Genomic DNA, 14,692 nt, shown 5'->3' on the forward strand with positions numbered 1-14,692 from the left:
CTCAGTTGTTATAAGAAGTGTCAGTAGAATAACTCCACAGAGGGGTGGGTGCTGTGTCCGTCTATGAACATCAGAGAAATGGATTTTACGGTAAGTCAAAAATGCCATTTTCTCTTTCATTTATTGACGGACACAGCTCCTGTCATTATTGACGATTGGGACGCCCCAAAGCAGTGTCAAATATGAGGGGTGGGAAACAGCAAAAAATTCCCAAGGCTAAACATTAGCCAACCAGGCAACAGGGGCTCAACCAAAACAACTGGAGCCCACCTAAAAAAAAAAACAAACAAAAAAAAAAAACAAATATACACCCTCAAAGAGGATCAGATCCTCTTAACCTCATCCTGCAAAATCTTGCGGCCAAAAGGAAGCTAACACATCCATTTTATAAAAGTGTGCACAGACGACCGGGTGGCTGCCTCGCAAACCTGCATCACTGATGACGGAAGGCCCAGGAGGCACTAAGGGCTCTAATAGAATGCACCTTGACAGGGAAAGGAGGAACCTGACCCCTGATGGAATAGGCCTGAACCACCATCTGTCTGATCTGGAAATGGTCGCAGAGGAAGCAGACAACCCTTTGCGAGGTCCATTCCTGAGCACAAATAGAGAGTCTGACTTCCTAAAAGACTCCATAACTGCCAGGTACACCCTAATTGCCTGGACCACATTCAAGGCATACAAGGCAATTTCCTTAGGATATTTAGGCCTGGGACACATGGAAGGCAACACAATGTCTTCATTCAAATGAAAGTCCGAGACCACCTTAGGAAGGAATGACGGACAGGGGCGAAGCACCACCTTATCCTTGTGAATCACCAAATAAGGTGAACGACAGGATAACGCCGCCAGTTCCGACACCCTGCACGCAGAAGTGATAGCCACCAAATAGGCCACCTTCTGCAACAGCGCAAGTAGGGGAATCTCCCGAATATTTTCAAAGGGAGGCTTCTGTAGAGCTGAAAGCACATTATTAGGATCCCAAGGCAGCAACGGAGCCAGCATTGGAGGAATCAAATGTTGGACACCCTAAAGAAAAGTACGCACCAGGGAGTGTGTGGCCAAGGGTCTTTGGTATGAAAAACACCAAAAAAACGGTTAAGATCCGAGCCACCGAGAAGGAGCAAGGATAAACCCCAAAAGACTCACACCACGCAATGTACGTCTTCCACGTACGATGGTAGATCTTCCTATAAGTAGATTTTCTAGCTTTTAACAACGTAGGAACCACCAGCTCAGACAAAAAACTCTATCTTTCAGCACCTGGCATTCAACAGCCAAGCCATCAAAGCCAGCAACTGTAAAGCAGGGTGGAAGATCGGCCCTTGAGACAGCAGATCCTCCCTGAGAGGAAGCTTCCAAGGAACGTCCAGTACCAGCTGCACCAGATCGGCCTACCAGGCCCAGCGAGGCCAGTCCGGAGCCACCAAGATAACCGGAATCCCTTCTGCCTCAATCCTGCGTAAGAGTCTGGGCAGAAGCTTGAGAGGAAGGAAGGCGTAAATCAGCCAATTCTGACCCCACAGGGCCACCAGCGCGTCTGTGGCGTCCGCCAGAGGATCCCTTGACCAAGCCACAAACCTCTGCACCTTTCTGTTGAGCTGAGACACCAACAGATCCACCTTGGGGGTACCCCACTGGAGACACAGCTGATGAAACACCGCCTACCAAATTTTTACGCCGGGAACGTGCACGGTGGAGAGGGCTGGAATGAACCGTTCCGCCCACCTTAAAATGCCAGCTACCTCTAGGAGCTGCCAGGGCACTTCTTGTGCCCCCTTGGTGATTGACATAAGCCACGGCCGTAGCATTGTCTGATTGAATGCGCACTGGGTATCCCTGAAGACGATTCATCAAATGATCCAGACAGTCTGATCGCTCTGAGTTCCAGGACATTGATCAGTAGTCTGGACTCTTCCAGCGTCCAGATCCCCTGAGCAGAATGCTTGCCGAGGACACCTCCCCAGCCAGACAGGCTGGCATCCGTGGTGACCACTGTCCAATACAAGGGGAGGAAGGATTTTCCCAGCCGAAGCGCTGGGGAGCAAAGCAACCATATCAGGGGCACCTTTGTTCCCCGTCTCAGCCGAATCCGACTGTCCAGAGACTGCGAAATCTTGTCCCATTTGGTCAGAATTCCCTTTGCAGGGATCTCATATGGAACTGTGCAAACGTAGCCGCCTTGAAGGTAGATACCATCAGGCCCAGTTGTTGGACAGCAGGAGGCGAATTGCAGCCTGCAATTTCTGGAGTTTGTCCAGAGGAAGCCCTCTGGCTATGGCTGAGTCCAGAGTCAGGCCCTAATAGTCCAGCTTTGTGGACGGAACCAGAGCAGACTTCAGAAAATTCAGAATCCAGCGGAACTCCCGCAGTTTGTATTGTGATCTCTAGGTTCTCCACCAGAGCAGAGGGAGACTCGGGTCGCAGAAGGAGAATGTCCAAGTAGCGCAGTACCGTGATCACCCGTTGGCATAGCAAGGCTAGCACTGAAGCCAACACTTTTGTGAAGACCCGAGCCGAAACCAAAGGGTAACGCCACAAACTGATAATGCTCCTCTCCCACAGCAAAGTGGAGAAAATGCTGGTGACTGGTACATATTGGAATGCAAAGATAGGCATCCTTGATATCTATGAAAGCGAGGAAATCCCCCTGACGCAGGGATCTTGTAACCGGACTGAATGACTTAATGGACCCACCTGTCTTGCACCAGGGAGGTCCACGGGTCCGGAAACCAGCAAAGACGTCCCCCCACCCCCCATACAGGTGAGGGCGCACCTTCATGCAGAAAGAGCCTGGAGAAACCCGCTCTCGGCTTGTCAGACCAGGGTCAGAGGCGGCCCTGAAAAGCTTCGAGCCCTTGTCAGTCAACCCTGAGGGATGAGAAAACTTCTTATGAGCCAAGAAGGAAGGTCCACGTAGCTCCAAACAGACGATCTCCTTGAAAGGGAAGATCAGTCAAGGCCTTTTTAGAAATCTGGTCCACAGACCAGCATTGGAGCCAAAAGATATGCCGAAGGACCCCTGCCAAAACAGAGAGGCAAGCCATCAGGGGAGCCGTATCCAAAGAGATATCACAGATAAACTTAAGCCCCTGGACCAGCTGGTCCGCCAGCTCAGCAAAGGCAGAAGGGAGATGTTCACTCTCCAGGTCACGGCGTAGGAGCTTAGCCAACTCAGTCAGAGTTTGCGACACTAGGGCAATGGTAAACACTGGTCTCATTACCAAACCAGCTAAGGTGAACATAATGCAGTCCTCAGCCTCTGCCTTCCGGTCAGCAGGATCCTTAAAGGCCGGGGGCTTTTCCACCGGAATCATGGTGGTCTTGTTTAATCTGGAAACCAGAGGGTCCACCACCGGTGGCACAGTCCACTTCTTAAGAAGGGACTGCTCATAGGGGTAAAGCAATTAGGAACCCCACGGGGACACTTTGGTTGTTTGCAGCTCTAGATGGCTTGTGAGTGCCAAAAGGTACCTGTGCCTCCGTCGCAGCTTCAGCTGCATCCTCCATCTTCAAGGTCTCATGCACAGATAGAATCCGTGCATCTACCAGCGCCTTTTCGTGCACAGTCGCAGATGTGAAGAAATTATTCCCACTATCAGAGGATTCCAGGGGCATGGTCGCAGATCTGGCAGAGTGACCCATGTCCACGGTGGCAGAATCAGATTCAGGATCTGAAGACAGATGAGGCAGAGGAAGGCGGGGGGCACTTTTTGCTAGCCTGACGCCCGCAAGCTGCCTCCACCTGGGACTCCAGGACCGCCGTTAGTGCATGGATGAATTGTTGGGACCCAGAGTGCCCGCGCTGCCTCAGAGAGGGGATCAGGTGTGGAAACGTGCTCCAAAGACTCCATGAGTCCCCAGGGAGACCCCACAAAAAGTGTAACACACTGCTAAGGGACAACCTCCACCATGCTGCCTGCACCACCTGGTCGCCAAGCACAAGGCACAGAGCGATCCTCAACAGAGAGAGAGAGAGAGAGAGAGAGAGAGAAAGGACCCCACGAGACTCACCACCCGCCAACACAAGCACCTGCAATCACCAGGAGAATCTTCAGTACACGTGCGGGGATCAGGAAGCTAAATGATCCAGTAGTCAGAACCAGGGAAAAGGAGGGGCTCCCACCACTGAAATTGCTGCCCACGGGGGTCCACTGTCAACCGCGTTCAACGGCAGAAAAATTGCTGCATTCTTTGGACATGGTGCGGGCAGTGAGAGTTTATCTGAAGAGGTTGGCACAGTTCTGGAAATTGAATTTCTTGTTTGTATTGCCAGAAGGGGAAAGCAGCATCCTAGGCATCCATTTCCCATTAGATTCGGCAATTGGTCATTCAGGCCTATGGCTTGAAGGGTAGAGCTCCTCCCTTCAGGGTAAAAGCACATTCTACCAGGGGGGTAGGAGTCTTTTGGGCAATTCGCCATCAAGCGTCGATGGCTCAGATTCGCAAGGCCGCTACCTGGTCTTCAGTACATACGTTCACTAGGTTCTACCACATTGAAGTTCGAACAGCAGAAGATACTGCACTTGGCCATAGTGTCTTAAAGGCGGCAGTATTGGTCTTCGGCTGTTGTTGGTTCTTAAATTACCGTTTCCCTCCCCTCAAAGGTATTGCTCTGGGATGTCCCAGATCGTAATGTTTTTTATAGCCTGCTCTGTAAACCGTGATGTACAATCAAGAACATTGGATTTTTTTCTACTGCTTTTCTGTAAAATCCATTTTTTGGAGTACATCGCGGGACACAGAGTTCATGCCCCTCTACTTAGAAGTTCATTGCTTGCTACAAAACTGAAGGGCTTCCTGGGGAGAGGGGTTATATAGAGGGGGACTTAACTCAGATAGTAATTTTTCTATAGCCTGCTCTATGTCCTGTGATGTGCTCCAAGAAATGGATTTTACAGGTAAGTAGTAGAAAAAAATTCTAATTTTTCACAAGACTTGGTGTATATTTCACAATTATTGATAATATGATCTTATGACAGCTATATTGTTGGTCATTTTAATTCAAAAGCTCTGGCCCTAGACCCTGCAACCAACTAAACTTCACTGGCCTATCACTATGACAGTAAGCTTCCCTGATCAATGAATTGGCTTAGGAGGCTGGGGTTTATATCCATCCAATTGAGAAAGAATATAGAAGGATACTAGAGCATTTCCAGGATTCAGGGAATCCAGGACAACCCATAGCAAGTGGATGTTGAGTGCACACACATGGGTGGTTCTGGTTGTGGTAGAAGCCACTTCACAAAATGGTTATATCACTTCCATTTCATTAAAAAAAAAAAAAAAAATTGTTGCCTTTAGCACAACATATGCATACTAACATTTTTTCATTAGGCACTCTACCATCAACTAGCAAAGGAAAATCACTACAAGTTTCACTTGGAAAATTTTGGGCACATACTCTCACTATTTGCCATATTGTGCAGCATTCTAGAACGGGCTTCATCCAAAACGTCCTCTAGAAAGATAACATCTCCTCTTCTTGTCTGCATTCCCTGTACACGTCCAAATTTAACATGTTGACAACTAAGAAAATGAAGAACAAAGCAATGTTACCAGGTACAAAAAAGAACGGCTTATACCGGTAAGCATAAGTCAATTTTACATTTTGTCAAGGTAACCATTAGACCACATGTATTATCTTCAAATGTTCTTCTAATGCACCTATGTAGATCACCATGAGCTGAACTCCGATTTATCAAGAATCGGCGAAGACGTCTATGGCCAGATTAGAACTCCCCAGGTGTTGGTTTAGATGCCAGACAATCAAATTATTGGGTAAAACATGATACTTACATAATGTCTAAAAAATAAGCTCTAGTAAAGTCTATTTGAAATAGAGAAACTTTTGTATATTTTGGAATTTGAATATCACTGTATAATGTAAAATATCCGCACAAAAACACAAATCACAGTTAAGGCTATGGATGCAGCATTTGTTACCTTTAGGGCTCATTTACACTTGCTTCGACTTTAACACACATTAAAGCACCTATCGCTTCAACATGTGGTGTTTTTGATGCTTCGGTGATACTTGGCCAAAGACAAGTGTGTGTGTTGATTTTCTATTTGTTTTAAAGAGGCCTAGTAGAACCCAAGCTTATTAGTACCCCTGTTCTGCAGAACCCCAGGACATTAGTACCCCTGGTTCTGCAGAAACCCAAGCCATTAGTATCCCTATTCAGCAGATCCACAGCCTATTAATACCCTCGTTCAGCAGATCTCCAACTTATTAGTACCCATCACCTGTTTAGTAGTTCCCCCAGCTTTTCTGATGCCCCACTCAGTTATACCCCAGCTTTGCTGTTCCCCCACTCAGTAGTAACAACTAACTCTGCTGATCCCCCACTCAGTAGTAACCCCCAGCTCTGCTGATCATCTGGTTTTCTGATTCTTCCCACTCAACTCCTGCTATGATGCTCCCATGCTGCACACAATGAGTGACATCTGCTAAATTGTCCTGCTCTGGTTTACCAGTTCTGCTGATCCTCTGATACTCAGTCCCCACTCTTCAGTCCCAGTTACCTTCCGCTATAGTGTTCCTATGTTGCACAACACATCTGCCGTCTGCTAGTTGTTCACTTCAATCTGGACCCTGCTCACCTTCCTGCTGCTCCACACTGCATGCCAGATGGGACGTCTGCACCAGACACTTCCAGAATATATACACATGAACCTGAAGTGACTGCTGATGACATACTTCCGATTTACTTGTTGGTTTACCAATGCATTCTGGGATATCTCATATCTGCAATACCTCAAAAACAAAGCAAAGCAAAGCTAAAGATGAATAAAAGCCTTTCAAAAGCTTCAGGTACTGTAAGCGAGCTTTGTCAAACTTCTATGGAGGCTTAGGAGACGCTTTAAAGCGTCAAAAAAGTGACATGGGGTATCATTTTTGAAGTAAAGCAAAGAAAACACGTATGAACAGGACTGTATGGTTACCATTTTATTTAGTGACAGGTGCTTTGATTGGCATTCAGAGTGCTTTAAAAAAGTGTGTCTAATGCCACATTTTGAAGCAAGCATAAACAAGCCCTAGGGGTCCATTCACACCAGTCGCTGCAAGCACACACACACTGTTTTGCACACTTCGCCTTGTCATACAAATGGGACTGTATTGCAATAGCTACCCAATGCAGTTTCACCACATCTGGTGTAAATGTACCCTTAGGCAGTATATTAGTGGTAATACACGGGTACAATACATAAGCATAGGGAAAGAAGCAGCTAGAAAATGTTTTGCTTACTTGCCTACATGTTCTTTCCCAAGAAGCTCCAATATTTTAAACAAATGTTCAAAATGTGTTTGTTGACTTTTATCTGTCTTAAAAGAGACAAAACAAAACATAAAAATAAAACACAAAATGTTTATTTGAATTTTGTGTTAAAATGCATTTGTGGCTAGTTTAAGCTTTGTCTATGCAAAAACAACATTCATCAAAGTCTTTTCCTTAATGCAGGAGTAGGCAATCTTTGAGAGGTAAAAATCTACCCTACATGGCTACATGGAAGGGATTAAAGATCACCGGGGCGCAGCATCTTTTTTTAAAAGAAATTAACTAGCAAGGCCCCATTAAAAAAGGACCTGAAGAAAACATATATAAAAAAAAAAAAAAAAAAAATAGTGATAAAAACAAAACATTTCTGAGCCAGCTACTAAAAAAAAAACAAAAAAAAAAAAAAAAACACAAGCCTACTGAAGCTAGCTTTAGTTATAAACTTGCCACTTTCATTCACAGTTTTTAGATGTTCGGAGAGTAATTGTTCACCCCCACAAGTCTCATGTTGGAGTTTGTATTGCAGTGTAGACAGATCACTAGTAGGTAGGTCAGAGGTAGAGAGGTTAGCAGTAGACAGGAGGTCAGCAATATGTAGGGCAGTGTACAGGAGGTCAGCAATATGTAGGGCAGTGTACAGGAGGTCAGCAATATGTAGGGCAGTGTACAGGAGGTCAGCAATATGTAGGGCAGTGTACAGGAGGTCAGCAATATGTAGGGCAGTGTACAGGAGGTCAGCAATATGTAGGGCAGTGTACAGGAGGTCAGCAATATGTAGGGCAGTGTACAGGAGGTCAGCAATATGTAGGGCAGTGTACAGGAGGTCAGCAATATGTAGGGCAGTGTACAGGAGGTCAGCAATATGTAGGGCAGTGTACAGAGGTCAGCAATATGTAGGGCAGTGTTCAGAGGTCAGTGGTATGTAGGGCAGTGTTCAGAGGTCAGTGGTATGTAGGGCAGTGTTCAGAGGTCAGTGGTATGTAGGGCAGTGTTCAGAGGTCAGTGGTATGTAGGGCAGTGTTGAGAGGTCAGTGGTATGTAGGGCAGTGTTGAGAGGTCAGTGGTATGTAGGCAAGTGTTCAGACATCACCAGGGCAGAGGACAGTGGTCAGAGGTCAAAAGGTATATAGTAACACAGAGCGCAGGGTAAGTGGAATGTTAGCAGAGGTCAGATGTACATAAGGCACAGACAACAGTCAGTGGTGTGTAACAAGCAGCTGCCTGTTTATATCTAAAGCCTTGGCCATTAATCGCTTTCTATTCTCAGGCAGCTGCTGCTTTGCATGTTGTAGATCGCCGCTCTTATCTGAGAGGTGGCAGGCTTGGTCAGGAACTGTCAGCATGTCAGGTCGTGATCTACCCGTTAGATGGCCGTGATCAACAAGTAGATCACGATTGATGGGTTGCCGACCCCCGCCTTAGAGTATCTAAAACCAAAACCAAAAATGTAATATATTGCAGTTCACCAGTACTTAGATGTGCTGGCTGCATTCATTATCTTCCTCATTTCTCTCAAAAATGTTTTTCTTTATTTCCAATTAGCCCTATTTAGATACTACTAAACATTTATAAAAACATTTACAAAAACTCAGACATAAAACTGGTACTTGTGTAAAGAAGTGTAATTGCATACCACATAGATCATTTCATCAAAGGTATATTTCTCCATGCGATCAATTGCAGCTGCTATATCCCTATAACGATAATAATAATAAGCAAAACAGTAAAAAGAATGTTTAAAACATGAAAAACAAAAAGTAAGATGAATGATTTTTGTTATCTGTGATATTTCTAAATGTTTGCCGATAATAAAATCACATGACCAAATACAAATTTAACTAACAATTGATAATTTCTTACATCCTAAAAAACTGCCACAAGTTGATAGTGAGGAGCACATGGATGTCAGAGAACTGAAACTTGATAGTAACAATTCAGTATTGTATTTTGTAAAAATATGGCTACACATAGCAGTCATGAAGATGCCAAAGTTAACGTGCTTATGTCACACTAAGAATTTACTGAACTGGCAGGAAAAAAAAAATCTGTTTAGGGGAATACTTTTTCTGGTGCAGTACTCCAATTTATTGAGCACTGCAGTAGAGACAGTTTTTAGGAATAGGGGAAACTAGGGCCTCGTGCACACAGGACATTTTGCCAATTCTCCTAGACTCGTTTTCTCATTGCAGCAGAGTTTTGGCAGAAAAAAAGTTTGACACTTGTAAACTTGCGCATTGCATTAAGACACATCAAGCAGTTTTTCTGCCAAAATTCTGCTGCTTCTGGACAGACTGGATGTCCCTTTTTTGTTTTTCTTCTAAACATGTGCATGGACACATAGGCCAATATGCAGGTAGGTTAAAAAAAACGCCAAACGCCCCTAGGAGCAGCTGAAAAAAACATCCCGTGTACACGAGGCTGAAAGCTGACCTTCAAGCAGATATAAAAAAGACACAAGGAGCATGCTGAGAAAAAAAGAAGAGGAGAAAAGAGACATCCTCATGCTGCTTCTTCCACTGTCTAGTCAAGTGTTATTTAAAAGAAAAAGTCTGGATATGAAAAAAGTACACCTCTGCACTGAGAACTGAGTGATCAAAGACCACTTATCGCTTGATTCTCATAGACTGTCAGGCATCGGCTATATGCTCTTCTCCCCTGGTGCTCTCACGCTGGAGCGCTGAGCTGTGGAGGGTTGGGAGTAGCTGGCTCAGGCTCTCAGTGGCTGGCTAAGAGGCTGAAGCAGCTGCCGGTCCAGAGATCTGGATGGATCCTGACAAAGTTGTGATCCTTGCAGAGCCTGGACCAGTTGAGTGACGTCAGGAGTGCCAAATGAAGTGAACTCCTGTGATCCCAGAAGAGGTAGGGCCAAAAGAGCTTTGGGTCTGCTTCTCCTTTAACTGCAGCAGAGAAAAACAAACAGTCTTCTGGCCTGGCAGATAGGACTGTGTGGTGTGGCACAGCTGTGTAAATCTTACAACTGGGAATCCATTGGCAGGTAAAAATAGCTCCAACATAAAAGTTTTCATTAAAGTATTTAGTGGTTTGACAAAAGTTCAAAATTAGGGCTGAAGTAAAAGAGGAAAAAAAGCAAGATGGCAAAAAACCAAACCGTGCCTATTACATGGCTAATGATGTTTTTAAAATCATTTTTGATGGCAGGTTTTTGGTTGGTTTTGTGATGGCTTAATCAAAATGCATTAGTACCCTTAAAAAGTATGTTAGAATTTTTATGCAAAAAGCAAAGCAACACCAGTTTAGCGCTGATCCCAAAGACACTTCATATTATTCGGGAACAGGCCTATGCACGTGAATCCTCATATACTAAGGTGTTGCAGCTCCCTTCAACGTCCACAGGGAGGTGGAATAGTGCCTGTAAACAAAACCAAAAGGCAAGAGAGGGCACATCTGCTCTAATCTGATAAAAGTTTATTAACAAAGGTTAAAAATAAACTATGAGCTAATACGGTCACAATAGGAGACTTGATGGTCGCACATGTAATCAATATGCTTCCTCTCGGCCTGTCCCGATAAGATGTACAGGGATGAGTGCCGCCAGGACTAGCTACAGTGCCCCGCTGTACCGCGCATGTGCCCGGGCACCCATCGCTGTGAGACATCAGACCCAGCCGCGATGTAAGTGAGGAGGAGGGTGCAGACAGTCTACACATGAGGTTGCTATGACAATGCGTTTCAGAGGAGTGGCCTCCTTCCTCAGCTCATAGTTTGAGTTTATCCCTGTTAATAAATGTTATCACACTACCGCTCTCTTCCCTTTTGTTTACAGAATTTTTATGCAAAATAATGAATTGTAAACACTGCAAACCACTGAATCAATGATCATACCTTGTAATATATAAAGATGTCCCATCACTACGCATCACAGTACAGTAAGTGGAAAGATCCCCTTGCTCTGAAAGATCCACTACTACTTTACCATCACTAAGAAAAAAAAAAAAAAAAAAAATTTATTGAAGATCAATTTGTGTATGGCCTGAATCAATCAAGAATGAAAATATGATTATAACCATATAATTCCTTGGTTGATGACAGACTAGAAGAGAAAAACTCACCCTGCTGTCTTTAGAATGCCTCTGCTTTTAAGCAACTTCAGAATATCTTGAGCTTTTTCTTTGTAAAAGGACTCACCAGAGTATTCATCAAACTCCACACCAAGACGCTAAAAATAGGCAGGAAACAAATTGTTTTGCCAACATTTTTAAAATATATTTTACAATATCTTTATTTGATATAAGGGCTGGTTCACACCACAAAAACGCACTCTAGATCCATTGTTGATGCATTTCTGCACGAGGGTTTTATTGCTTTTGCGGATGCATCCCAGAAGAAAATTTTTTTGCTTTTCTTTTAACTGCATTGGGGGGGGGGGGGGGGTTCGGTGCATTTTAGATGCGTTCCAGTGCACTTTTGATGTGTTTTACCATGTTCCAGTACAGTCTAGTGTAGAGAAAATGCAGCATGTTCTACTTTTTTTTCTGAAACTGGAATGTCCTAGAAATGACCACACGGATTTATTTTGGGTGCAAAGATCTGAAGGAGGTATTTTGCACAAATAATTTTGTCATTTATATTTGTTTTGTTATTTATTTTTTAAATGGGAAAGGTAACGTGGGAGCTAAATACTTACATTCTTTAGACAGCCACAAGCATTTGCTGCAAAATATCTTTAAAAACTCAGCTGTCTAAGCTTAAGTTGAGAGGCCAGAAGCGCTGATACATAGGCAGCTTTAGGCCTTGCTAATCCACTTGTGAAGCTTACTTTATAGACTTTGGCATATTCCTCAATGCTCAGATCTCTAAAATGTGTCCACAGGGAAAGAGCCTCCGGATGTCCATTCTCAAGTCTCTGCATAAAATCCTGTGCAGACTGCTTCATATCTTCATCTTTTTCTGCTGTAGCACTGACTTTCACGTACACCTAGGTAGGTATAACAAGATAAATTAGTGAAAATTTTCTTCTATTCATTCTCATTTGACTCTCTGATCTCTAAATGCAAAATACTGGTTCTTTCAGCCAGTCAAGAAGTAGCTTAACTGAAAACAAATACTAGCAGTTCTCCCAAACCACATGAATGCATGCATATTAAATTTGGCGGTTAGCCAATCATACCAGTAGATATAGATTTATATTGAAGTATCAAATTCAAAAAAATCTCATGTGGAAAAATTAGCATGTTGTACTGTTGCTGATTAATTGATTTTATCCTCTTTATCAGGGCCAAAAGGTTGCTTTTATCAGATCTTTGTACATTGTGGGAATTAGGTACCATGTAGGCCTGCACGCCAGCCAAAATTATATATTCACTGCTCAAAAAAATTAAAGGAACACTTTTTAATCAGTGTATAGCATCAAGTCAAATAAATTCCTGGGATATTGATTTAGTCAGGTAAGTAGCAGAGGGGGGTTGTTAATCAGTTTCAGCTGCTTTGGGGTTAATGAAATTACCTGGTGCACTATATGGGCAACAATGAGACGATCTTCAAAACAGGAATTGTTTTACAGGGGGAGGCCACTGACATTTTGGTTCTCTACTCATCTTTTCTGACTGTTTTTCTCTATTTTTGTATTTTGGCTAGGGTCAGTGTCACTACTGGTAGTGACACTGATACCTGGACCCTATAGAGGTTGCACATGGAGTCCAACTCCTCAAGGATGGCACATCAATACGTGCCATTGCCAGAAGGTTTGCGGCGTCTCCCAGCACAGTCTCAAGAGCATGGAGGAGATTCCAGGGGACAGGCAGTTACTCTAGGAGAGCTGGACAGGGCCGTAGAATGTCCTTAACTTAACAGCAGGATCGGTATATTCTCCTTTGTGCAAGGAGGAACAGGATGAGCACTGCCAGAGCCTTACAGAATGACCTCCAGCAGGCCTCTGGTGTGAATGTTTCTAAACCAAACAATTAGAAACAGACGTCATAAGGGTGTGCCCACTGCCCGGCACTGTTGAGCTTGATTAGCATTTGCCATTGAACACCAGAATTGGCAGGCTTGCCACTGGCGCCCCGTGCTTTTCACAGATGAGAGCAGGTTTACCCTGAGCACATGTGACAGATGTGAAAGGGTCTGTAGAAGCCGTGGTGATTTGGTGGTGCGTCAGTGATGGTCTGATGGTCGGGATGAAAACCTTGGACCCATTGTCTGACCCTACGCTGGTGCAGTGGGTCCTGGGTTCCTCCTGGTGCACAACAATGCCCGGCCTTATGTGGCAAGAATATGCAGCCAGGTCCTGGAAGATGAAAGATTTGATACCACTGAAGGACCCTCACACTGGCCTGACCTAAATCCAATAAAACATCTCGGGGACATTATGTTTTTGTCCATTTGACGCCACCAGGTTGCACATACGTTTGCTCAGGAGCTCAGTGATGCCCTGGTCTAGATCTGGGAGGAAATACCTCAGGACACCATCCATCGTCTCATTAGGAGCATGCCCCGACATTGTCAGGCATGCATAGAAGCACGCGGGGGCTGTACAAACTACTGAGTACCATTTTGAATTGCTGGAAATAAATTTCAGAAAAATGGACTAACCTGCTGCATCATTTTTTCACTTTGATTATCGAGGGGGTCTTTGAATTCAGCCCTCTGTAGGTTGATAATTTTCCTTTCCATCGAACGATGTGGCATCCTTTTGTTTCTGACACATTATCCAGTCCATATCAGTATAAATATCCAGCATGATATTTTTCCCCCTTGAGATCTGATGTGCTTTTAAAGTGTTCCTTTAATTGTTTTGAGCAGAGAGTGTGACACACACACACACACACTATCAACCTACAGAGGGCTGAATTCAAGGACACCCCGAAAATAAAAGTGAAAAAACGATGCAGCAGCCTAGTCCATTTTGCTGAAATTTAATTGCAGCAACTCATAATGATACTCTGTAGTTTGTATGGCCCGCATGTTCTTCTACGCATGCCTGACAACATCAGGGCATGCTCCTAATGAGACGATGGGTGATGTCCTTGAGTATTTCCTCCCAGATCTGGACCAGGACATCACTGAGCTCCTCAACAGACTGAGGTGCAACCTGGCAGCGTTGGATGGACCGAAACAATGTCCCAGAGGTGTTCTATTAGATTTAGGTCAGGCAAGCGTTGGGGCCATTCAATAGTATCAACTCCTTCATCCTCCAGGAACTGGCTGCATACTCTTGCCACGTGAGGCCAGGCATTGTTGTGCATCAGGAGGAACCAAGGAACCACTGCACCAGCGTAGAGTCTGACAATGGATTTCATCCCGATTCCTAATGGGAGTCAGGGTGCCATTATCTAGCCTGAAGAGGTCTGTGCGTCCCTCCATAGATATGCCTCCCCAGACCATCACTGACCCACCACCAAAGCGGTCATGCTGAACGATGTTACAGGCAGCATAACATTCTCCCCGGC

At 44.6% G+C, this 14,692-nt stretch overlaps 1 protein-coding gene across 1 annotated transcript in view; it reads right to left on the minus strand.

Annotated features, from left to right (window-relative positions):
- The window catches only part of RARS2 (arginyl-tRNA synthetase 2, mitochondrial), an 84,227-nt gene that overhangs the window by 30,760 nt on the left and 38,775 nt on the right, over window positions 1-14,692 (minus strand). Inside the window, exons 9-14 of the mRNA XM_082251968.1 lie at window positions 12,061-12,219; window positions 11,354-11,460; window positions 11,127-11,222; window positions 8,917-8,977; window positions 7,254-7,330; window positions 5,405-5,529 (exon numbers count right to left, since the gene is read on the minus strand). Of these exons, the coding sequence (XP_082108094.1) occupies window positions 5,405-5,529; window positions 7,254-7,330; window positions 8,917-8,977; window positions 11,127-11,222; window positions 11,354-11,460; window positions 12,061-12,219 (625 nt within the window). The remainder of the gene's footprint in view (window positions 1-5,404; window positions 5,530-7,253; window positions 7,331-8,916; window positions 8,978-11,126; window positions 11,223-11,353; window positions 11,461-12,060; window positions 12,220-14,692) is intronic.

Source organism: Pelophylax lessonae, assembly GCF_965119305.1.
Source record: "Pelophylax lessonae genome assembly, chromosome: 3".
In the NCBI taxonomy this organism is placed as follows: domain Eukaryota; kingdom Metazoa; phylum Chordata; class Amphibia; order Anura; family Ranidae; genus Pelophylax; species Pelophylax lessonae.